Source organism: Microcaecilia unicolor, chromosome 3 (assembly GCF_901765095.1).
Source record: "Microcaecilia unicolor chromosome 3, aMicUni1.1, whole genome shotgun sequence".
NCBI classification, from domain to species: Eukaryota; Metazoa; Chordata; class Amphibia; order Gymnophiona; family Siphonopidae; genus Microcaecilia; species Microcaecilia unicolor.
Window position 1 is genome coordinate 436953764 of NC_044033.1, and position 26309 is coordinate 436980072.

The 26309-nt window shown below is 44.7% G+C and overlaps 1 protein-coding gene across 2 annotated transcripts in view; it reads left to right on the forward strand.

Moving 5' to 3' along the window:
- The window catches only part of MBOAT2 (membrane bound O-acyltransferase domain containing 2), a 343260-nt gene that overhangs the window by 118692 nt on the left and 198259 nt on the right, over positions 1-26309 (forward strand). For both annotated transcript variants that reach the window (XM_030198898.1, XM_030198899.1), the window contains exon 5: positions 10746-10801. In XM_030198898.1, coding sequence (XP_030054758.1) covers positions 10746-10801 — 56 coding nt within the window. The remainder of the gene's footprint in view (positions 1-10745; positions 10802-26309) is intronic.

The following is a 26309-nucleotide window of genomic DNA, read 5'->3' on the forward strand; positions in this document are numbered from 1 at the left end:
ATCTCTGTAAACCTGGAGGATGTAATGGGGCAGTTCTACAAACTGAAGAGTAGCAAATCTGGACCTGATGATATTCATCACAGAGTACTAAAATGAACTTGTGGAGTTAGTAATATGTAATTTATCCTTAAAATCGTGGTACCGGAAGATTGGAGGGTGGCCAATGTAACGCCGATTTTTTAAAAAGGTTCCAGAGGAAATCCGGGAAATTATAGACCAGCGAGTCTGACATCTGTGCCGGGCGAAATGGTAGAGACTATTATAAAGTACAAAATTGCTGAGCATATTCAAAAACATGGATTTAGTGAAGGGAAATCTTGCCTCACCAATCTGCTACATTTCTTTGAAGGGGTGAACAAACATGTGGATAAAGGTGAGCCAGTTGATACTGTGTATCTGGATTTTCAGAAGGCATTTGACAAAATACCTCATGAAAGACTCCAGAGGAAATTGGAGAGTCTGGGATAGGAGGTAGTGCTCTATTGTGGATTAAAAACTGGTTAAAAGATAGAAAACAGAGAGTAGGGTTAAATGGTCATTATTCTCAATGGAGAAGGGTAGTTAGTGGGGTTCCCCAGCATATTTATAATTAACCTAGAGATAGGAGTAACTAGTGAGGTAATTAAATTTGCTGATGACACAAAGTTATTTAAACTCGTTAAATCGCGGGAGAATTGTGAAAAATTACATGAGGACCTTACGAGACTGGGAGACTGGGCGTTTAAATGGCAGATGACGTTTAATGTGAGCAAGTGCAAAGTGATGCATGTGGGAAAGAGGAACCCGAATTATAGCTACGTCATGCAAGGTTCCACATTAGGTGTCACAGACCAAGAAAAGGATCTAGGTGTTGTCGTTGATACGTTGAAACCTTCTGCTCAGTGTGCTGCTGCAGCTAAGAAAGCAAATAGAATGTTAGGTATTATTAGGAAAGGAATGGAAAACAAAAATGAGGATGTTATAATGCCTTTGTAGCGCTTCATGGTGCAACCTCACCTCAAATATTTTGTGTTCAATTCTGGTCGCCGTATCTCAAAAAAGATATAGTGAAATTAGAAAAGGTGCAGAGAATGGCGATGAAAATGATAAAGGAGATGGGACGACTTCCCTATAAGGAAAGGCTAAAGCGACTAGGGCTCTTAAGCTTGGAGAAAAGGCGGCTGAGGGGAAATATGATGGAGGTCTATAAAATAATGAGTGGAGTGAAACAGGTAAATATGAAGCTTCTGTTTACGCTTTCCAAAAATACTAGGACTAGGGGGCATGCGATGAAGCTACTACAATGTAGTAAATTTAAAATGAATCAGAGTTTTTCTTCACTCAACGTGTAATTAAACTCTGGAATTCGTTGCCAGAGAATGTGGTAAAGGCGTTTAGCTTAGCGCAGTTTAAAAAAGGTTTGTATGGCTTCCTAAAGAAAAAGTCCATAGACCATTATTAAATGGACTTGGGGAAAATCCACTATTTCTGAGATAAGCAGTATAGAATGTTTTTTACTTTTTTGGGGTCTTGCCAGGTATTTGTGACCTGGATTGGCCACTGTTGGAGACAGGATGCTAGGCTTGATGGACCTTTGGTCTTTCCCAGTACGGCAATAGTTATTCACTTATGCATACTGTTTTGCCCTGTTGGATTCGTCTTCATTTTGGGTTTCTTTATACCTATAGAGCTACTGTTATAGGCCTCCAGCCTTATTTAACAAGAAAATCACTAAACTAAGATCCTCCTTACCAGCAATCTCCCCGACTATGTAAAATTCATCGACTACTTAGACCCAACAGCCAATGAATATCCAGCAGACCGAATATGGACAAATTTTAATTTACTGACTGAAGACACTGTCGCCCAAATGATCAACAGATTCACCAAATCCCACTGTAAACTGGATGCATGCCCCAGCTACTTAATAAAATCTGCCCCTCAACGTTTCATAACAGATCTCACCTCCTACCTAAACCACATGCTTCAACATGGATCCTTTCCTATGGATAAAGGCAACATCTTACTCGCATCAATTTCCAAAGACCAGAAGAAAAAAAACTAAATGATATAACTAATTACCGTCCAGTGGCATCCATCCCTCTGGTGGTCAAGATGATGGAAAGTCTGGTAACTAGAGAACTTACAAACTATTTGAACAATTTTTCAGTACTACATGCATCCCAGTCTGGATTCCGTGCTAATCATAGCACTGAAACAGTTCTAATATCACTCATGACCAAATTCAAACAAATTATTGCAACTGGCAATAATGTTCTTCTGGTACAATTCGACATGTCCAGCACGTTTGACATGGTCAACCATGATATTCTATTAAACATTCTAGAATATTTTGGAATATTAGGAAATGTACTGAATTGGTTTCATAGTTTCCTAACAGCAAGAACATACCGGGTAATATCTAAATCGATTATATCATCGCCATGGAGTCCTGAATGTGGTGTGCCTCAAGGATCTCCGCTTTCACCAGTTCTCTTTAACCTGATGATGTTACCATTGGCCAGAGCACTATCCAGCCAAGACCTGAACCCATACATTTATGCTGATGATGTGACAGTATATATTTTGTTCAAAAACAACTTATCTGAAATTGCAGACAAAATTAATCGCAGCTTCCAAATGATGAATTCATGGGCAGACGCATTCCAACTAAAGCTTAATGCAGAAAAGACACAATGCCTAGTACTATCATCGCAGTGTAATAAAATCAACTACACTATCGTAAACACACCAAACCACACACTTCCTGTTGCGGATTCCCTGAGACTCCTAGGCGTAACTATTGATCGAAATCTTAATCTAGATAATCATGTAAAAAATGTTATTAAAAAAATGTTCTATGCAATGTGGAAGCTTAGAAGAGTGAAACCTTTCTTCCCAAGGGAGACATTCCGCATACTAGTGCAATCACTGGTACTGAGCCATTTGGACTATTGTAATTCCTTATATGCATGATGCAAGGCACAAACTATTAAACTCCAGACAGCCCAGAACACCGCAGCCAGATTGATATTCGGAAAGGCAAAATATGAAAGTGCCAGACCTCTTAGAGAAAAACTGCATTGGCTCCCACTGAAGGATTGAACTGCATTCAAGATTTGTACCCTGGTTCATAAAATTATTTACGGAGATGCCCCATCATACATGCCAGACCTAATAGACTTACCAGAGAGAAACAACAAAAGTTCATAATGCACTTGCTTAAACCTTCACTACCCTAGCTACAGAGGGCTTAAATACAAATCTATACATTGTGATAAATAAGAGGCTGTCCTAGCCGGGGCAGGCCACTAGATGGCGCTGTTCCCCTAAAAATGTCCAGGATGTCCGGGGTAGGCCACTAGAGGGCGCTAGGAGAATAGGTGGAGGTTGCTAGGACCGGGGAGAGCCCTGGGAGGTCCCCAGGTGTAGGAAGTTATGGGCTGGGTCCTGTGTAGCTAATTAACCACTTTATACCCCACCTGAGAGGTGAAAGGAAAGGAGGAGAGCTGGTAGCTGAAGAAAGAGAATCCCCCTGGAAAGAACTGGCTAAACCCTATGGACTTTGGTGGAGCTAAGAAGAGACTGTTTGGAGGCCTGTTGAGAGGCCACAGGCCAGTGAGGCCTGCTGGAGAGTGGGGGCAGTAGCCTCATCTTCACAACATACATCTAGCTTCTCATACATCTGCACACAACTGTGGAATGAATTACCGATCAACATAAAAACAACACATGACTTGACAACCTTTTCGAAAATTACTGAAGACTTACTTATTCACAAAGACATACAAAAAAGATTCCCCATAACGTTTTGACTCCCAAATTACTCCAAAAACAACTATTATGGAAATCTTCTAATTTATTTTATTACATCCTCATTACTGAATATTACTACTGAATATTGTATCTTGTCCTGATATCATTGTTAGTTTATCCACTTCCAATCCTACATGATATACCTATGCACCTTTATCCTATATAATAACATTCTATGCGTCTGCCTACCTGTGTCCGTAACTTTCTTCATAGATGGGCTCTGAACCCTAGCTGATGTCACTAGATCCATTATGACACGTCATATATAATTCTCACCCCCAACATTCTATGCGTCTGCCTGCCTGTGTCCGTTACTTTCTTCACAGATGGGCTCCGAAGCCCCGAGGGTTGGCGGCGGGAAGGAGGGCTTGAGAGGGTCGCGGCAGGGAGTCCAGGGGTCAGGAACTCCGAGGGGGGGGGCGGGAAATTGGAGGAAGGGGGTCTGCAAATCGGAGGGAGGGAGGGAGGTGGCGTCTGGAACTTGGAGAGCGGGAGGGGGCTGGAACTTGGAGGGGGGGTCTGGAATTCGGAGGGAGGGAGGTCTGGAACTTGGAGGAGGGGATGAGAGGGGGGGAATGCACCACCTGTACAAAAACTTTAAAAAAAAAACAAAACGGGGGGACAGCCCTGGAACTCGGAGGGAGGGGGAACGACGACCCTGGAACACGGAGGAAGGGGGGACACTGGAACTGGGTGGGAGGGAGGGGCCCCAGGCACACACAGTCTCTCTAACAGACACACTCGCACCCAATCTCACTCTCTGTCACACACACACACTCGCAGATTCACTCTCTCTCTCACCAGTCACTCTCACACACACTCTCTCAAACATACACACTCCGAGGAAAACCTTGCTAGCGCCCGTTTCAATTGTCAGAAACAGGCCTTTTTTACTAGTTTGTAATAATTCTGAAATTATTATTCCGTTAAGATGATTGCTATGATATTCTTATGCATCTTATATGCTTTATATTCTGAAATTCTTATTCTATTAATGTGAACGCCATTGTAACATTTTGTAAGCCACATGGAGCCTGCACATAGGTGGGAAAATGTGGGATACAAGTGCAGCAAATAAAAAAAAAAAAACAAAAAAACAGCATTATCAGATCCAAATGTGCAAAAGGTGTTGAAATATGAAAGTAAACATTCAAAATCGATTTTTATCATTAAACTTGGACAAGTGTTTTGGGGAGTAGAAGGAATGAGTGAGGATATACCGGTGCCAAAAGGAAAGAAAGTAACAATTTGCAAAAGAAGAGAAAAATCTCTTTAAGGAATTAGTTGAAAAAATGAGGAAAAAAACCACAAGTGGCAATGCATAAGTACATTAGGAAATACAAAGTCTTACTCCAGGAATCATTCATTGATCAGAACTGGACATATGAATGGATAAAGTGAATTGAAACCTAAGGATGAGTGATTGGTAGATGCAGCACAGGACAGTAGATTATGGATGAGATTGTTGTCCCAGTTTTTTCTTTACTTGCTGTAAACAGATATCTGTAGATTCTGTAAGAGAGGTCTAGAAACTCACTCATCTCATTGCTGGCTGCAAAGTTCTCATGGCAGAAAATCTATATAGAAAGGCACAAAAAGGTAGCTTGTCTCAATCATTATAAACTTTTTAAACATTAGAACATCACTGTATTTGAAAAGCACTTGGGATCATGACATTGAGAATTATGGATACTGAAGAAGTTAAAATCAGATGGAGCATCCTCATTCCAACCAATAAAAAAAAAAGCTAGATGCAAGGAAACTGGACATAGTGGTACAAGAGAAAAATATCAAAATGGCATTGATCATAGAGGTATTAGTTCCAAGTGATTATTTTAGAGAGAGGAGATCCTCAAGTACCAAGAAATGCAGTCTGAGATCAAGAAAACATGACAGAAGGATATAAAAATATCTCTCATCATTTTGGGTGTCACAGACCTGATTAAAAGAAATTTTCAAGGACACCTAGATAAGTTGTCTATAGATGTAACATCTTATGAACTCTAGAAAGAAGCTTTCTTTGGCATAATACAAGTACTGAGGCAAATGTCTGCAGTATAATTTGAGAGACTGAGATGAGATTTTAACTACTCTTGCATTAGGAATGAAGTTCATTACTACTGTGGCATGTGCCAAAATGTAACCCATTTGGAGACATTATCCCCATCAAAATGTAATGAAACTAAGGCTCAAGGGCTGGGCCCTAACACATTTAGACTCTGATTAGGCATCTGACTCCTCACAGTCACATCTCTACACCACCACATTATGTTCACAAGGATCTCTGACTTATAAAGGGGTGGGTAATACCAATGCAGCCACCTCAGGAAGGATAAATGCTATAACCAGATGTTATACTCCTATCTACTCTAAGTGGACATGGTCCTGAAAGGACTAATGAAGGTCCTGCAAGGATCCTTATGTATGGGAGAGTTGTGTTTTAATCTGTGATCTGGGGGGGGGGGGTAGTATTTCATTAAGGAAATGTTTTTGTTAACTGTATTATGAACTGTGCTGTATCATTTTGTCCATGTTAAACCCCTAAAACAGATGAAAGCATATGCTGTGTATTACAAACTTAGGGCCCTGGTTACTAAGCTGCACTAGAGGCATGTTAGTGCGCCTTAACTGTGTAGACATCCACAGTATTCCTATGGGCGTCTATGCAGTGCATGCTAATTTTGTGCATGCACTAAAAATGCTAGTGCACTTTAGTAAACAGGGCCTTTAGAGTACCTACATGAGATAGGAAATAGTAACATAGTAGATGACGGCAGAAAAAGACCTGCACGGTCCATCCAGTCTGCCCAACAAGATGAACTCATGTGTATACCTGACCTTGATTTGTACCTGTCTTTTTCAGGGCACAGACCGTATAAGTCTGCCCAGCACTATTCCCCGCCTCCCAACCACCAGTCCCCCCTCCCACCACCAGATCTAGCACAGACCGTATAAGTCTGCCCACCACTATCTTTGCCACCCAATTTCGGCTAAGCTTCTGAGGATCCATTCCTTCTGCACAGGATTCCTTTATGTATATCTCAAGCATTTTTAAAATCTGTTACCGTTTTCCTCTCCACCACCTCCCGCGGGAGGGCATTCCAAGCATCCACCACTCTCTCTGTGAAAAAATACTTCCTGACATCTTTTTTGAGTCTGCCCCCCTTCAATCTCATTTCATGTCCTCTCGTTCTACCGCCTTCCCATCTCCGGAAAAGATTTGTTTGCGGATTAATACCTTTCAAATATTTGAACGTCTGTATCATATCACCCCTGTTCCTCCTTTCCTCCAGGGTATACATGTTCAGGTCAGCAAGTCTCTCCTCATACGTCTTGGAACGCAAATCCCATACCATTCTCGTAACTTTTCTTTGCACCGCTTCAATTTTTTTTACATCCTTAGCAAGGTATGGCCTCCAAAACTGAACACTATACTCCAGGTGAGGCCTCACCAACGACTTATACAGAGGCATCAACACTTCCTTTTGTCTGCTGGTCACACCTCTCTCTATACAGCCTAACAACCTTCTGGCTACGGCCACCGCCTTGTCACACTGTTTCGTCGCCTTCAGATCCTCGGATACTATCACCCCAAGATCCCTCTCCCCCTCAGTACATATCAGACTCTCACCGCCTAACACATAAGTCTCTCATGGGTTTCTACTCCCTAGGTGCATCACTTTGCATTTCTTCACATTGAATGTTAACTGCCAAACCTTAGACCATTCTTCTAGCTTCCGCAGATCTTTTTTCATGCTTTCCACTCCCGGGTGTCCAGTGTTACAAATCTTAGTATCATCCGCAAATAGGCAAACTTTACCTTCTAACCCTTCGGCAATGTCACAAATATATTGAACAGAATCGGCCCCAGCAGCGATCTCTGAGGCACTCCACTACTCACCTTTCCCTCCTCCGAGCGAACTCCATTTACCACCACCCTCTGTCGTCTGTCCGTCAACCAGCTCCTAATCCAGTTCACCACTTCGGGATGTATCTTCAGCCCATCGAGTTTATTTAAGAGCCTCCTGTGGAGCACCTTGTTAAAAGCTTTGCTAAAATCTAAGTAGATTACGTCTATAGCATGTCGATGATTCAATTCCGCAGTTACCCAATCAAGGAATTCAATGAGATTCCTTTGGCATGATTTCCCTCTGGTAAAACCATGTTGTCTTGGATCTTGCAACTTATTGGTTTCCAGAAAATTCACTATCCTTTCCTTCAGCATCGCTTCCATTACTTTCCCAATAACCGAGGTGAGGCTTACCGGCCTGTAGTTTCCAGCTTCTTCCCTATCGCCACTTTTGTGAAGAGGGACCACATCCGCCGTTCTCCAATCCCTCGGAACCTCTCCCGTCTCCAAGGATTTATTAAACAATTCTTTAAGAGGACCCGCTAGAACCTCTCTGAGCTCCCTCAATATCCTGGGGTGGATCCCGTCCGGTCCCATGGCTTTGTCCACCTTTAGCTTTCCAAGTTGTTCATATACACTCTCTTCCGTGAACGGTGCTATATCCACTCCATTCTCAAATGTACTTTTGCCAGTCCCTCGTGGTCCTTTTCCAGGATTTTCTTCAGTGAAAACAGAACAAAAGTATCTATTTAGCAAATTGGCTTTTTCTTCATCATTATCTACATAGCGGTTCGCTGTATCTTTTAGTCTCACAATTCCCTTTTTAGTCATTCTCCTTTCACTAATATACCTGAAGAAATTTTTGTCGCCCCTTCTTACATTTCTAGCTATTTGTTCTTCCGCTTGTGCCTTCGCCAGACGTACGTTTCTCTTGGCTTCTTTCAGTTTCATCCGGTATTCCTCCCCGTGCTCCTGTTCTTGAGTTTTTCTATATTTCAGGAACGCCAACTCTTTAGCCTTTATTTTCTCAGCCACTTGCTTGGAGAACCATATCGGTTTCCTTTTTCTCTTGCTTTTATTTACTCTCCTTACATAAAGGTCTGTGACCCTATTTATTACTTCTTTCAGCCTGGACCACTGTCCTTCCACTTCTCGTACATCCTCCCAGCACATCAGCTCCTTCCTCAGGTATTCCCCCATTTTACTAAAGTCAGCACGCTTGAAATCCAGGACTTTGAGTTTAGAGTGGCCGCCCTCCATTTCAGCCGTCATATCAAACCAAACCGTTTGATGGTCACTGCTTCCCAGGTGTGCACCCACTCGGACATTTGACACACTATCCCCATTTGTGAGCACCAGATCCAGCGTCGCTCCCTCCCTCGTGGGTTCCGTCACCATTTGTCTGAGCAGAGCACTTTGGAAAGCATCCACAATCTCTCTACTTCTTTCCGATTTTGCAGACGGAACCTTCCAATCTACTTCTGGCAGATTGAAATCTCCCAGCAACAGCACCTCTTTCCCAACTTTTGAATATCCGCGATCAGGTCTTTATCTAATTTCTCTAATTGTGTCGGAGGTCTGTAAACAACACCCACGTGGACAGTGGTTCTATCATCTCTTTTTAAGGTGATCTATATCGCTTCTTCCTTTCCCCAGGTCCCTGTCATTTCAGTCGCTGTGATCTCATTTCTCACATATAGAGCTACTCCTCCACCTTTACAGCCCTCTCTATCCTTCCTAAATAGATTATAGCCTGGTATGTTTGCATCCCATTCATGGGAACCATTGAGCCACGTCTCTGTGATTGCAACAACATCTAAGTCTGCCTCCAACATCAGGGCTTGAAGGTCATGAACTTTATTGCTTTGACTACGAGCATTTGTGGCCATCGCTTTCCATCTATATTTCCTGGTCTGTGTTTCAACGTTAGTGATTTGGGGGTGTCTTTTCACTTCGGCTACCTTCATATCTTTTTGTTCCAACTTCATTGCTTTTTCCTCTGCCTCAGTTCTATTTTCAGAAACATCATAGTGCTGTAATGGAGCGAAAGAATTCTTTAGGGGCAACACTTGTGCGGGTGGATGCTTCTGTGTCACATGACGAAGTCTGCCTGAGCCTACCGTGAACCATCTATTCTTAGTTGGTTTTATTCTTTGAGGCAGTGGTGAGAAGTTATGATTCTGTGCAGTCCTAGAAGCTGCTTTAAGTGCATCCAATTCTTGCATTACTTTACTGAGCTCCTGTTTTAAACTGGATAGCTGAAGACAGGACAAGCCTTAAGTCTCCAGATGATTGGCCTTGAAACTAAAGCACCACAATTTATTGCAGAGAATAAAAGTCATGCTGATTGGTTGAAATGGGTATGAACAGGTGTACTACATTGGGGTTAACAGTCTGCAAGACTGCCTGTGTATGATTGAGGAGTAAAGTTAATGAGGTTTGGTTTGTCTATAAATGAGTGGAAAACCCTGGGGTGGGTGGGATTATAAATCCCAATGTGTCAGCTAACTGCTGTATCAAGGAAATTCTCTAGATGGGACCAGAAATGGTACAGTCTGATCAAAGAATTTGCAATTGATTTCAAATTGCCCTAGAATATAACTTTCCTTTGGTAAATACATCTAATTATTCCCAATAATTATAGCAGTTTCAGCAATGTAAAATGCAACTTTAGAGCCACAGTGCAATGCAGTTTGAACAGCCTATCCTCTCTATCAGAGCTTGGCAGGAAAAGAAAGAAAGAAAGAGGGTTCACAGGGCAAATTAATTAAGCAAAAAGCATTAAATTAAAGAGAATATCAGGTATCTCACCTATAGCCACAAAGTTGAGAAGTTTGGAATTTAAATAGTCAGAATTTACTTTACTTTGTAGGAGTTTGGTTCAGGTCCAGCACCTATAGCCACAAAGTTGAGAAGTTTGGAATTTAAATAGTCAGAATTTACTTTACTTTGCAGGAGTTTGGTTCAGGTCCAGCACACACAAAAAAGATGATTTCTCTAAAAGCAATAGTGCAGTATTGCATGTGGTATATAATACTAAATAAAAAAAGACATTAAAGTATTTTCAGATTTATTTCTGTATTTTTTTTTCTTATAACAGCCCCATGATGATAATAACACAGAAGATAACTAGCCTGGCTTTTGAAATACACGATGGTAAGTTTAAACTAAAAATGTAAATCTATAAAAAGAGTGATTTTGCATTTGTCTAGTATAATTTCCTGCTTTGTATGTTGTCCACTTTATGTTGGTGCTTTATTTTCCCTGCAGCACTTGAAGGGCACTATTATAACAGGGCACCTAGGATAAGTGAGTAGGCAATTGCTTATTTCAAGCCTGTTATATAAAGAAAATACTGGTGCAAGTGGCAGAAAAAGTGCTTACATTAGGACATGATCACTTACATTAGCCTACAGCTGAAATAAATGCCCTCATCTACATGCTAGCCAGAATGTTTGAAAGTTATAGTATTCTTGAATTTATATAGACACTTGCACACTGTACCAGAACCTTGCCTATGTGCATACCCATCAGCAAAGTTTGTGTCATCAAATCACAATACTAATATTTTCACTAATCAGCATTCTATAAAAGGTCTTTTATGTGTGTAAGTGGCCGCTCACATGTGGAAGACTAGAATATTGCTATTTAATTGTTTCTGCATCCTAAAAGTAGGTGGTTCCTTATAGGACGACCCCATAATTTATTTATTTGTTACATTTGTATCCCACATTTTCCCACTTATTTGCAGTCTCAGTGTGGCTTACATAGTACCGTAGAGGCGATCGCCAATACTGGTATGAACAAAGACAGAGTGAGATTGTGGTAAAGTAAAGGTCATGTGTGACAGACACATTGGGGAATCATAAGGAGGAAGAGTTAAACTATGTCCAATATGAGTTTTGGTTTTGTTGTGTTGCAGGGTTAAGGCATTTAAGTTGGATCATTAGGGTATGCCTTTTTGAACAGGTTGGTTTTTAGTAGTTTCCGGAAGGTTAGGTGGTCCTATGTTGTTTTCACAGCGCTTGGTAATGCGTTCCATAGTTGCATGCTTATAGGATAAGCTGGATGAGTAGGTTGATTTGTATTTGAGTCCTTTGCAGCTTGGGTGGTGGAGATTTAGGTATGTTCGTGATGATCTTGATGTGTTTCTGGTTGGTAGGTCTATGAGGTCTGTCATGTATCCCGGGGCTTCGCCGTAGATGATTTTATGAACCAGGGTGCAGATTTTTAACGCAATACGTTCTTTGATTGGGAGCCAGTGTAGTTTTTCTCGTAGAGGTTTTGCGCTTTCGAATCTCGGTTTTCCAAATATGAGCCTGGCTGCTGTATTTTGAGCAGTTTGGAGTTTCTTTATGATTTGTTCATTGCATCCCGCATAGATTCCATTGCAGTAGTCAAGATGGCTTAGTACCATAGATTGTACTAAGTTGCGAAATATTTCCCTCGGGGGAAAAAAATGTTTCACTCATTTGAGCTTCCACATTGAGTGGAACATTTTCGTTGTTGTAGCTTTCGCTTGACTCTCTATTGTGAGGTTTCGGTTGATTGTGACTCCGAGAATTTTCAGGCTGTCTGATATAGGTAGGGTGCAATCTGGGGTGGTTATGTTGATGGGTTTATAAGTGTTATATTGGGATGAGAGGATGAGACTGTGTGTTTTTTCTGTGTTAAGTTTTAGTTGAAATGCATTCACCCATGAGTTCATGATGATTAAGCTGAGTTTTTGATTTCTTTGGTGATTTCTGTTAGATCATATTTGTAAGGGATGTATATTGTGACATTGTCTGCATATGAACGGGTTAAGGCCTTGATTGGATAAGGACTTGGCTAGTGGGGTCATCATTAGGTTAAAAAGGAGCGGTGATAGTGGTGATAGTTGAGATACTCCACAGTCTTCCATGGTGATGATATGTTCGAATTTGATTTCACTTGATATGTTCTGGTAGTCAGGAAACCCTTGATCCAGCTAAGCACACTTCCACCAATCCCAAAGTATTCTAGGATGCTTAGTAGTATATTATGGTTTACCATGTTGAGTGCACTAGACATGTCGAATTGTAGAAGTATGCTTTTGCCTATTGCAATTTCTTGTTTGAATTTGGCTAAGAGAGTGATTAGTACTGTTTCGGTGCTGTGGGTGGAGCGAAATCCTGATTGTGGTTCATGTAGTATTGTGAATTTGTTTATGTAGTCGGTAAGTTGTTTAGTTACCATGCTTTCCATCAGTTTGTCTAAGAGTGGGATTGATGCTACTGGGCGGTAGTTGGTGATATCGTCTGGTTTTTTTTCCTTGGTGTCTTTTGGTATTGGGGTGAGTAGGATGTTGCCGTTTTCCTTGGGGAAGAGACCATGTTGAAGCATGTAGTTTAAGTGGGGTGTGAGGTCTGATATGAAGCGGTGGGGTTCGTTTTTTAATAGGTAACTAGGGCAGGCATCCAGTTTACAGTGAGTCTTGGAAAACCTATTAATCGCTTGGTTGACTGTCAGTGGTGAGGGGGGGGGGGGCAGGGGGGCAAAGCTTGTCCAGAGTCTGTCTGCTGGGTATTCATCAAGGGTTGGGTCCATACACTCAAAATTTTTGATGTCGGTGGTGTTCTGAGGTAGCGTGTTGCGTAGGTTTACAATTTTTCATTTAAGTATTCGGCAAGTATGTCTGCAGATGGGGTATCTGTGTTGGTTATGATGACCAAGGTGATGTCTAGTAGTTTGTTCTCGAGTTGGTATAATTTTTTTGTGTCTTTGTAGTCAGGCCCTATTTTGGTTTTGTAGTATAACCTTTTGGCTTGTCTTATTGCGTTTTTGTATTTTCTTTGAGTTTGTTTCCATGCGTTGAGTGTTTTTGCATCTTTTATTGTTTTCCATGCTCGTTCGAATTTCCTGGATTGTGTTTTTAGAGTTTTCAGTTCTTTGTTGTACCATGGTATCGAGTTAATCCTGCGTGAGGTTCTTGTTTGTAAGGGTGCTATTTTGTTTAATATGTTTTTGTATATTTTATCCCAATCTGAGAGATAGTATGTAGAGTCCGTTTGCGCTGTCCATTCATTACTGTAGATCTGTTGCCAGAATGTTTCCGAGTCTGTTTGGCCTATTGTGCTGTAGTTTGTGTTCTTGTATACGGTGTGCACCCTTTTTCCGCCAGAGTAGGGATAGGTTTAGTTTGTAATGGTCTGACCATACATACACTAGAGTCAGTGTGTAATACTTCATATTGCATGTGTAGCATGTCTCCTGTATATGGTTATTTTTGTTCTTCTAAGTTTGGTGCCCTACCTGTTTGAGGGTAATGGTGGGAGCAGGGGTTGAAGACTTGGATGGCGTTATGGAGGACGGAACTAGTATTGATTTAGGCAGTGGGAATGTGTGTGTATGCCTCTACGGATATAAAACCAGAGTGAGTTGGACTCGCTCTTTTGCAGACCAGATGTGCCAATTGGTCTGTTTTTGCACCATGTGCTACCAGTTTCTCTTTCTCCTCCCAGATTGAGAGATTGATAGGTTCCAATTCTTTAACTTTCTGCATCACTTAAATGAGCTGTTTTTGCATAAAATTATTTAGACTAACTTTCTCCACTAAGCATTTGTTATAGTGCTGTTTACATTGCACAGGGTTTTTGTTCTATTATTAGGGCTAGATATATTTTTTCATATGGTTTGGGATTACGATCATTATATGAGGTGGGGGCGGGTGGAAGATTTTAGGGTTTAGTCAGAGGGATTTGAATAGGCAAATTGTAGGATTGTTTTTTTACCAGTGGAGGTTGATGAAATGTGGAAATTATTGCAAAAATTTTCAGAGGCTTTGTGTTGGATCCCCGTCGTGGTCATGTGTTCAGCCTTTGAACAACTGAAGTGGCTGGTTTTATTTGCGGTGGGTATATTGAAATGGGGATCCTTCCCAAATTATATTGTATTGTGCAGCTTATATTCTGCCTTTAACCTTAAAGATGCAAGGCGGTTTACACAAGAAAGAAAACTTCACAAATGAAGGGACTTAGAACAGTCTTCCTTATTAAAAATTGCATAGAATTTACACTCGCTGATTTAGAAATAGATAAGTTTTTAGCTCCTTTTGAAAAAGAAGATAATATGAAATATGATGAATCTGGTGTGTATTCCTGTCCCTGGGGAGGGGAAAACACTTCAGCCCTAGAGGCTGGAATAAGAGAGACAATCAGTCTTAGATATAGGCACAACCAGTAAAAATCTTTATTGGTATCTCACTAAGACAATACAAAATAATTGTTCTCTCTGGAGCAGGTTGTCACACAGAAAAGCCAGGCGCAAAGACTGAATAACAAAACTGCTCAGCAAAAACTTTCTTAGCTATCACATATATACAGTTGTAAGTTTCGTTTCTCCGAAATCGTGTGATTTCTCCTAAACTAACTTTTCCTTGTCATCAAGCAGATGAAGCCATTACGTATGGGTTGTGTCCATCAACCAGCAGGGGGAGGTAGAGAGCACTCAACTTTTCACAGTGCCTCATGGCCAGCTAGCTCCACTGCCTCTTCAGTATTCTCTATCTCCCCAAACAGGGTGGCTGCAGCTTCTTCGAGCTCCATCAAAAATCTGCCTGGGGGTAGCTCCTGGCTTGCCAGTTGTTAGCCGGGGTGTTAGAGGCTATAGCAGCTTCACTTTGAAGGCACATAGGTCAGCCCTTTCCCTGCCTTACCCATGCCCCCGTGGATGTGGACATATTAGCTTGCTTTTCCCTGTCCTTTCCCACTCAGTGGATGCATGCACATTGGTTTGCCTTTCCCTGCCTTTCCCACTTATCTGAGCCTCCGGGGTGTTTTTATTTACATCTTTTGCCTCTGCTTTCCTCACAGCGTTAAAAAAAAAAAAAAAAAAAGATAAATAATTAGTCGTGTCGCGCTTTAGCACAGCGATCTTGAAAAAGAGGTTTTTTTCTTGAGATTCTTCTGCAGGACCGGAGCTGTGATACTCGGACTAGTGAGGTAAGAGTGTTTTCTGACTCCTCCGGGGTGGGCCCGCGATTGGAACGTTTTTGGCGCGAACCGCCATTTTTGAATTTTACCGCCATTTTCGGCGATGGCTGCGGAGACTGTAAAGCGCTGTTCTAAATGTGGCAAGCGCAAATCAGCAGTGGGGCTCTGTAATTCGTGCTGTACAGACGGTAGAGCCGGCCCGAGCATGGCGAGCGGCGATCTTTCGCGCTCTGAGCTGTCAGCGGACGCCATTTTGGATTTTCCACATGGCGCGGCCTCCATTGCGACGGAGAGCCCTGAATCCGGGGGGGGGGGGGGGGGTCATCTGAGTGAGGCTAATAATAGAGCTGATAGCCCTGGGCAGGATCCAGGCGGTCAGGGAGCGGTTTTCTCCCCTGATTTTGTTTTAATGCTGCATAGGGCGTATATGCTTAAAAGAGCTATTCCACAGGGATCTTCAGACCCTCTGCCTGCCCCCCCCCCACCCCCCCCGGTGGATCCTGGCCTTTTGGAGTTGGCTTTGCCTGTTTCTTATCCTCCTGATAAACGCAGAAGGGCTAATTCCCCTTCTGACTGTGGCACCCCCCCCCCCCCCCCCCCCCCCCGTGGTCGGGCTATGAGGATTCTTAGGGGTCTGGCAGAACTTCTTGGGCTGAGGAGCCAGAGTCGGGTACAGAATTGCCGGGTACGGAGCTTGATGATCCGTCTGCGGTGAGGATTTTCCACCGCGAGGAGCTGCCGGCGCTTATTTCAGATGCCTTACAAGCCCCCTCGATTGAAGATCCTGGGAGTGGCACAGCCTCCTCTGTTAATCCAAGGATGGCTAGTACCAGAAAGCCTGCTCGAGCCTTTCCTTTGCATGACTCCATCCAAGAGCTTATTTCGGCTCAATGGGTTGACCCCGAGGGACCTTTGAAGGTTGCCGGGGCTATGGGGCAATTATACCCTCTGAGTGAGGAACATTTGGCTCGCTTTGCAATGCCTAAAGTGGATGCCCTGGTCAGGGCCGTGCCAAGGGTCTCTGGCGCCCCCCTGCAGACTATCAGTTGGCGCCCCCGGTGAAAATGATCGCTCACCACTTACCACACTGACAGGAATTGTCAAGCAATATTCTTAGAAACAAATTGCTATACATTGCAAAATAAGATAGCAGATGTAAATTCTCAAAGTGGACATATTCCAAACGCTAAAATGAAAATAAAATGATTTTTTTCTACCTTTGTTGTCTGGTGACTTTCTTTTTCTGATCATGCTGGCCCAGTATCTGATTCTGCGGCTATCTGTCCTCTTAACTCCGTTTCCAGGGCTTCCTTTTCATTTATTTCTTTCATTTATTTCTTTCCTTTCCTCCTTTCTTCATTTCTGGTCCTCAGCTTCTGCCTATTTTTTTCATCCATGTGCAATTTTTCTCCTCTTTTCCTTTTCCCTCATTTCATCTCCTTCATCTCTCTTCCCTCCCCTTTATGTCCAGCAGTTTCTCCTCTCTCCCTGAGCCCTGCCCTGCAATCCATATCCATCTATGCCCATCTGCCCCCTGCCCCCTCCATTCATCCCTATCCAGCAATTCCCTTCTCTCCCTGAGCCCTACCCTCCCATCAATCCATGCCCATCTGTCCCTTGCCCCCTCCATTCATCTCTGACCCTATCCAGCAATTTCCCTCTCTCCCTGAGCCCTGCCCTCCCAATCCATGCCCATCCATGCTCCTCTGTCCCCTGCCCCCTCCATTCACCCTATCCAGCAATTCCCCTCTCTCCCTGAGCCCTGCCCTGCAATCCATATCCATCCATGCCCCTCTGTCCCCTGTCCCCTGCCCCCTCCATTCATCCCTATCCAACAGTTCCCCTCTCTTCCTGAGCCCTACCCTCCCATCAATCCATGCCCATCTGTCCCTTGCCCCCTCCATTCATCTCTGACCCTATCCAGCAATTTCCCTCTCTCCCTGAGCCCTGCCCTCCCAATCCATGCCCATCCATGCTCCTCTGTCCCCTGCCCCCTCCATTCACCCTATCCAGCAATTCCCCTCTCTCCCTGAGCCCTACCCTCCCATCAATCCATGCCCATCTGTCCCTTGCCCCCTCCATTCATCCCTGACCCTATCCAGCAATTCCTCTCTCTCCCTTCCATGAACCCTGCCCTTGCATGCTCCTCTCTCTTCCCTGCTCTCCGGCAACTATTCCCTTTCTTTTTTTTTTTCTTTTAATTTTAACTCCGTGACCACCCGGCATCGCAGCGTCAGTGCAGGAGGCGGCGCTCCCGACGTGTCTAGCCTTCCCCTTCGCTCATGTTCCGCTTTCTTCTGACATCAAGGAAATGACGTCAGAAGAAGGCGGAACATGAGCGAAGGGGAAGGCTAGACCGGGAGTGCCGCCTCCTGCACTGACGCTGCGCTGCCGGACGGAGGTAAAATTAAAAGTATTAAAAAAAAGAAAAAGGGATTTGCTGCAGGAGAGAAGAGAGCGTGGGCAGTTGGGCAATGGGAGTGGGAGGGCGAGGAGGTAAGCATGGTGCGGCGGCGCCCCCCAAATGATGGCGCCCCCCAGCCATGCTTACCTCGCTTACCGTATTGGCACGGCCCTGGCCCTGGTCACGGCTGTGACAAAGAGAACTACCCTCCCTGTTGAAGGAGGTGTTGCCCTGAAGGATATTCAAGACTTGATTCAGCTCTGAAGCGGTTCTTTGATTTGGCAGGTCTCACTGTTCGGGCGTCTGCATGCAGTTGTTATGCTGCTAGAGCCTGCCTGGCTTGGTTACAGCAGGCAGTGGAACAGCCCGGTGATGGAGCGGAGACTTTTTCTGAAGTGGCTCCGCAGATGGAGTTGGCCTTGTCCTTTTTGGCTGACGCCCTTTATGATATGGTCAGAGCTTCGGCTAAACAAATGGCTGTAGCAGTGGCAGCTCGCCGCACTCTTTGGCTACAACATTGGGCGGCGGACGTGGCCTCTAAGCAAAGGTTGGTGAAGTTGCCCTTTCAAGGCCTTCTCCTGTTTGGTGAGGAGCTGGAAAACATTGTTAAAGGCCTGGGGGATTCCAAACCTCAGCGCTTGCCCGAAGATAGGCCGAAGCCTTCCTCTAAGGGTCAGGCGGTCCGCTCCTCTTAGACCTCGCTTCCGTGAAGCTAGAAGGTACCGCCCGGGGCGTGCTACTGGGTTCACTTTGCGTGCCCGCTTTCAGCAGAGGAACTCCTTTCACTCGGACAAACGTTCCACAGCTGCCGGGTCAAGGCCTGGAGTTCAGGGGTGACCCTCTCAATGATGGTGCGCCGGCCCCCTCCTCGTTTCCTGTCATCGGAGGAAGACTTTCCCTCTTTTTCGAGGAGTGGGCCAAAATCTCCGCAGATCAGTGGGTCTTGGACCTGATCAGAGACGGATACCGAATAGAATTCAATGCCCCGGTGAGAGATGTGTTTGTGGAGTCTCGATGCGGTTCTGCCGCCAAACGAGCGGCGGTAGAGGAGACTTTGCACAGTCTGTGCCAGATAGGGGCTGTGACCCCGGTTCCTCCCGCCGAACAAGGTTTAGGCCGCTACTCCATTTACTTTGTGGTGCCACGAAAAGGCGGGTCTTTTCACCCAATCCTGGACTTAAAAGAACTAAACAAGTCCTTAAGAGTACGGCATTTTCGCATGAAAACCCCGCGCTCCGTCATTGCGGCGGTACAGCCAGGAGAGTTTCTCATGTCTCTGGACCTGAAAGAAGCTTACTTGCACATACCAATTTGGCCCCTGCACCAGAAGTTTCTGCAGTTTGCGGTGTTGGGAAAACATTTCCAGTTTCGGGCCTTGCCTTTTGGCCTTGCCACAGCTCCCTGAACCTTCTCCAAGGTAATGGTGGTAGTAGCTGCCTTTCTCAGGCGAGAGGGTATCCGGGTTCCCCCGTACCTAGACGACTGGCTCATCAGAGCAGACTCGGAAAAAGAGAGTCATCTAGCTACAGCCAGAGTGGTTTCAGTCCTTCAATCTCTGGGCTGGGTTGTCAATATGGCCAAAAGTTACCTGACCCCCTCGCAATCTCTAGAATATTTGGGGGCCAGGTTCGACATAGCCTCGGGCTATGTGTTTCTTCCCGAGCAAAGGCGCAGTGCAAGCTTCAGTATCAGGTCCGTCTGCTCCTGAGGATGCCCCGCCCGCGAGCTTAGGACATTGTCCAGCTGTTGGGATCGATGACAGCCACCTTGGAAGTGGTGCCATGGGCGAGAGCGCACCTGAGACCTCTACAGTATTCTCTACTTCAACGATGGTCTCCAGTATCTCAGGATTATCAGTGCAGACTTTCTTGGCTCCCTGTGGCCTGCCTCTGTATGAAGTGGTGGCTCTTGGACAGCATGTTGCGGCGGGGAATGCCGCTGGCGCTCCCCGATTGGTGCCTAGTGGTGACAGATGCCAGCCTTAAGGGCTGGGGCGCACATTGCCAGGGGAAGCATGCCCATGGTCTATGGACGCCCGACGAGTCGGAGTGGTCTATCAACCGCCTGGAGTTGAAAGCGGTGTTTCTGGCTCTTCTGGCCTTTCAAGTGACCCTGGAAGGATTGGCTGTCCGAGTGATGTCGGACAACACGACAGCAGTGGCCTACATAAATCGACAAGGCGGCACTCAGTGCAGAGCTCTAGCCGGGCAGGCCGAACAAATTTGCCACTGGGCCGAGCTGCATCTACAGTCCCTGTCAGCAGCTCACATTGCAAGTCAGAGCAACGTGCAAGCCGACTAAGCAGGCATCAGATTGATCCAGCGGAGTGGGAACTAGCAGACAATGTATTCCTGCAGATATGTGCCAAATGGGGCAAGCCAGTGATGGATCTTATGGCGACTAGTTCCAATGCCAAAGTCCCGTGCTTCAGCAGACGGGAGGGATCCTCGCTCTGCCGGGTTGGATGCCTTGGCTCAACCCTGGCCCCTGGGTTTGCTGTATGTCTTCCCTCCGTGGCCCTTGATAGGGCGAGTGCTCCTGCGGATTCGGCTGCATCCAGGAGAAATGGTGCTCATCGCCCCGGATTGGCCCAGGAGGCCTTGGTATGCAGACCTCCGACAGATGCTGTTGGAGGCTCCCTTTCCGTTACCTCTGGTTCCGCACCTGTTGTCACAGGGTCCGGTGGCCATGGAGGATGCCTGCCGCTTTGGTCTTATGGCATGGCGATTGAGAGGGCGCAATTGAGAGATAAAGGCTACTCAAATAAGGTAATTTCCACTCTCTTGCAGGCCCGTAAGCGCTCCACTTCCGTGGCTTATGTCCGGATTTGGCGCCAGTTTGAAGTCTGGTGTGTTTCAAGAGCGCTTTCTCCGTTGCGGGCTCCTGTCTCGCCGATTCTAGACTTTTTGCAGGATGGTGTACACAAAGGCTTGGCCTATAATTCCCTGCGGGTGCAAGTGGCAGCATTGGATTCCCTGCGTGGCAAGGTTGAAGGCGTGTCCTTAGCTGCTCATCCAGATGTAGCACGGTTTCTTAGAGGGGTGCTTTGGCTCCGTCCTCCAGTGCGGGCACCTTGTCCAGCTTGGAACCTGGGGTTAGTATTGAAGGCCCTTCAGGGGGCTCCCTTTGAACTGCTTCGTCGTGCTTCAGAGAAAGATTTGACACTGAAGGCCGTCTTCTTAGTGTCCATTACCTCGGCGAGATGGGTGTTAGAGCTCCAGGCGCTGTCCTGTAGAAACCCTTTTCTGCAATTCTCAGAGTCAGGGGTCACGGTTCTGACCGTGCCTTCCTTCATGCCTAAGGTGGTTTCAGCGTTTCGCCTAAACTAGCCTGTTTTTCTTCCCTCCTTTTGTTGAGGAGGAGTTTCCAAATTAATTTGGGCAGTTGCACCTTTTGGATGTGCGCAGGACTCTGTTGCAGTATCTGCGAATTACAAATTCTTTCAGGACCTCTGATCATCTTTTTGTGCTGTTTGCAGGTCCTCGCAGAGGGTCTTAAGTGTCTAAAGCCACTATTGCCCGTTGGCTCAAAGAAGTTATCTTTTCAGCAAATCTGCTGTCTGGCCGGGCTCCCTTTAAGGCACATTCCACAAGAGTGATTTCCTCTTCCTGGGCGGAAACTGGAGCACTATCTCTTCATGAGATTTGCAGTGCTGCAACATGGGCTTCTAAGCTCTCTTTCGCCCGACATTACAGGCTGGATGTGGCTGCCAGGCGGGATGCGCGTTTTGGAGCACAGGTGCTAGCGCGTGGTGTGGCTTGTTCCCACCCTATTTAGGGATTGCTTTGTTACATCCCATACGTAATGGCTTCATCTGCTTGATGACAAGGAAGGGAAAATTAGGTTCTTAACATGATAATTTTCTTTCCTTTAGTCATAGCAGATGAAGCCATGAGCCCTCCCTGTATGATTGTCTGTATTGCAGTGATTCTGATTTTAGGTGCTGTTCTTGTTTCCTGAAGTTATATTCCTTCCTTGGGGAGTCGGAAAACAGTCTTCAGGGTTCTTGTTACAGTGATAGGAGGATAAGTTCATTCCCTCCAGTTCATGTTTTGGGAGGATGAGTTTATTCCCTCCAGGAGGATGCAAGTATTCCCTCTGTTTATACAAAGTGGAGGACGAGTTTATTCCCTCCAGGAGGATGAGTTCATTCTCTCCTTTTTTGAGTTTATGCCCTTGTTAAGGGGCCATCGTTTGCTGTGAGGAAAGTTCATGTTATTCCCATTGCGTTTTACCATACTGCTTTGGAAGCTTCAAATACTGAAGAGGCAGTGGAGCTAGCTGGCCATGAGGCAGTGTGAAAAGTTGAGTGCTCTCTATCTCCCCCTGCTGGTTGATGGACACAACCCATACGTAATGGCTTCATCTGCTATGACTAAAGGAAAGAAAATTTTCATGGTAAGAACCTAATTTTCCCATATGGTTATATATGGATCTTCCTGTAATATTGTGTTATTTTTTATATGTATACATATATGGCAATTTCCTACATTGTATCATCCTCTCCTCTTTTGTGCACATGTACACTTTGTGGCAATTGGCTAATTCCTTATCTGTAAAGCGTAATCACAGCGTGCCAAAACCATGTAGCAAGCAAGTAGATATTATAAAACACCTGGTGTCCTCCTATCTGAGAGGAACAACTGCTTCTTTGGAGGGTCTTCAGTCTCTCTTCACCACCAAGGTTATATCCAATTGTATCTGCCATATATGGGCCGCATAGCCTCAATTCCTCCTGTCACCTTGACATGTACTTTCCATTTCCTGAGAAAGCACTGTAACTTCCATGCAGCTGCAGGAAGAAACTAAAAATTTGCTAATAACAGCAAAGCTAGGAATGCTGAGGGCTAGCAGGGCCATATTACAGGCCTAGTATAGGAAGGAATATACACTGGTAAGAAATATTATTCCAGATTTTGATACTTTGATATACAAATGACCTTTCCCAAATTGACTTTAGACTTATCTTTTTCACTGATGGAAAATCTAAGTTCATTCTCTGTGCACTTCCAAATTTAGCCTATTAATTGGAAATTATAAAAGTTGCACTATATTTTTGGAATTAAGTCCATAAAAGCTGTTATAAATCATAAGGCAATTTTAAACTGAAGATGTGATTCTGCTTTAAGCCAATGTAATTTGTTCAAAAGTGGAGTTGCTTCGTGAAATTTTTCTAGTGTGAAAATCAACCTACTACTACTACTAATAGCATTTATATAGCGCTACCAGACACACGCAGCGCTGAACAATTGACATAGAGAGACTGTCCCTGCTCAAAGAGCTTACAATCTAGGTAAAACAGACAGACAAGACATTACGGGCAAGGGAATTACAGGATAAAGAAGAACAGGGGAGGAGGAGGGCAAATGAGTAGCGGTTAGGAGCCAAAGGCAGTAGTGAAAAGGTGAGCTTTCAGCATAGATTTAAAAAACAGGTAGAGATGGAGCTAGACGTATGGGTTTGGGAAGACACTTCCAGGCATAAGGTGCCGCAAGGTAAAAGGAACGAAGTCTGGAGTTAGCGGTGGAGGAGAAGGGGAACGACGAGAGATTTGTTCAGAGAGCGGAGTTCACGGGGAGGAATGTAGGGAGAGAGGAGAGGTAGTGAGGGGTCATAGAGTGGACACATTTAAAGGTCAGTAAGAGGAGTTTGAACTGTATACGGAACCGACAGGGAGCCAGTGAAGTGACTTGAGGAGTGGGCTGGTGTGGGCATAACGATTCTGGCGGAAAATAAGTTGAGCTGCAGAATTCTGAACAGACTGGAGAGGAGAAAGATGATTGAGCGTGTTTTAAATCCCCCCTTTATAGACCTCTTTCTGACTCCGTCACACGGGGGACTAAAGGTACTTATTTCATATATCAGGTTCTGTATAGTTTCTCTGACCTCCATTGTCACCCAATCATAAGGGGGTGGCATTAGGAGCTGTAATTGAAAACTAATTCCCATAACTACTGCTTTCTGTCCAAAACTGAGTGTCACTTGTATGTGATCTACCTTGTAGGCTAAATGTTAGGTAAAGAGAAGATAGAATCAATAAAAATAGAGACAGAGATAGGTTTAGATAGATAGGTACATTTTATTTCTTACCCAAACACAAGTCTTCAAGTTGATACAAATACAGACATCAGATTCTGGTTTCATCCGCACAGGGCTTCGCCGTCTGACAGAAGCTTTGGAGAAGACTCTCAAACTAAGCCAAAATCTCCCCTCTTTTATACACAAACCTCTCCATAGAAGTGAATGGTGAGAAACCTTGCTCCTAATCTTTCTCACTTTCTGAGATCATACTTTCCCATGCGATCTGCTATCTGATGTGCCCACCTCCTTCCGTTCTCAGCTACTGCTAATTATCAACATGTTTTGGGAAGCGTTGAGATAACAGTTTCACATCTTCCGGCTGCAATACTTTTCATACTTTTCATACCTTCTCATGAACTCTGTATTACCTCTGTATCATTGTATACCAAAACTAATAAGCTCCATTTTATTCATCTGATCTTTCATTACAGGTGCTATATTTGAATTAAAAATTGTACCAATTTGTGGCAGGACTCATTGTTCAGACCTGCTTTTTGCAGATTCTCAAATATTAAATCATTTCAGTACTTTTTAGCAGTTTAGGCTGTTTAAGGTATGTAAATTGACCCACCACTATTCCAGTGGATGGATCCCAAGCGGGGACACATATTAACTTACAGGAAATGCAAGTCCTTGCTCAGCCAGTCATAGATTTTTAAACCTAGCTGGTATTTTTACAGCCTGAGTCCTAAAATCTGGCCTTCCACCCTTCCGGTGGGCATCCAGTGAGGGCCTCTTGCTGTAGTATAATTATACAAGCGGAAGACCAGTGAGAAGTAAATTGCAATAGTCCAAGCGAGAAGTAACAAGGTTGTGAATAAGGGTTTTGGTGGCGTGTTCAGAAAGGAAGGGGCGAATTTTGCTAATGTTGAAGATAAAAAAGCGACAGGTTTTGGCGATCTGTTGAATATGAGCAGAGAAGGAGAGAGAGGTGGCCTAGTGGTTAGGGTGGTGGACTTTGGTCCTGAGGAACTGAGTTCGATTCCCACTTCAGGCACAGGCAGCTCCTTGTGACTCTGGGCAAGTCACCTAACCCTCCATTGCCCCATGTAAGCCGCATTGAGCCTGCCATGAGTGGGAAAGCACGGGGTACAAATGTAACAAAAAAAAAAAAAAAAAAAGATGACTCCCAGGTTACGAGCCGAGGAGACAGGGAGGATATGAGAGCCATTAACAGAGAGAGAGAATGGGGGAAAAGGGGAGGAGGGTTTAGGGGGAAAAATGAGAAGTTCAGTTTTAGCCATGTTTAATTTGAGTTGGTGTTGAGACATCCAGGCAGCAATGTCAAGACAAGCAGGCAGAGATTTTGTCCTGGATTAAGGTTGAGATTTCAGGGGTGGAGATGTAGATCTGAGAGTCATCAGCATAAAGATGGTAATGAAAACCATGGGATGAGATCAGGGCACAAGGGAGGAGGTATAGATGGAGAAGAGGAGTGGTCCAAGGACAGAACCCTGAGGCACACCTACTGAGAGCGGGAGGGAAGTTGACGAGGATCCACCAGAGTGAACAATGAAAGTACGGAGAGAGAGGTAGGAAGAGAACCAGGAAAAGAACAGGGCCCTGGAATCCAAGCGAGGACAGCGTATCGAGGAGTAAGGTGTGGTCAACAGTGTCGAAAGCAGCAGATAGGTCAAGAAGGATGAGGATGGAATAGAGACCTCTGGATTTAGCCAGAAGCAGATCATTAGAGATTTTAGTAAGTGCAGTTTCAGTAGAGTGAAGAGGGCGAAATCCGGTTTGAAGTGGGTGAAGAATAGGTTGAGAGGAGAGAAAGTCAAGACACATCGGTGGTGAACGACGCGTTCAAGTAATTTGGAGAGAGAAGGGAGATGGGGCGATAGTTGGAGGAACAGGTAGGGTCAAGTGAGGGTTTTTTAAGGAGTGGAGTGAGAATAGCATGTTTGAAGGTCATAGGAACAGTTGCAGTGGAGAGTGAAAGATTAAGGATGTGACAGATGACAGGGATTGATAGTAGGAGAGATGGTGTTAAATAGGTAAGTGGGGATGGGATCAGAGGAACAGGTAGTACATTTAGAGGAGGAAAGAAGGAGGGCTGCTCTCTCACCTGCCCCTCCTTAATGCACCCAGGTTGTGTAACCAATTCTTCAGGACAGGCAGGAAAGATCCCTGGTCCTGCCTGCCTGCTGCTGGTGCTGATGCTCCCCCGCTGCCAGATCGCTGTTCAAAATGGCCGCTGATACTTACAAGGGCGGTCTCCAAGACT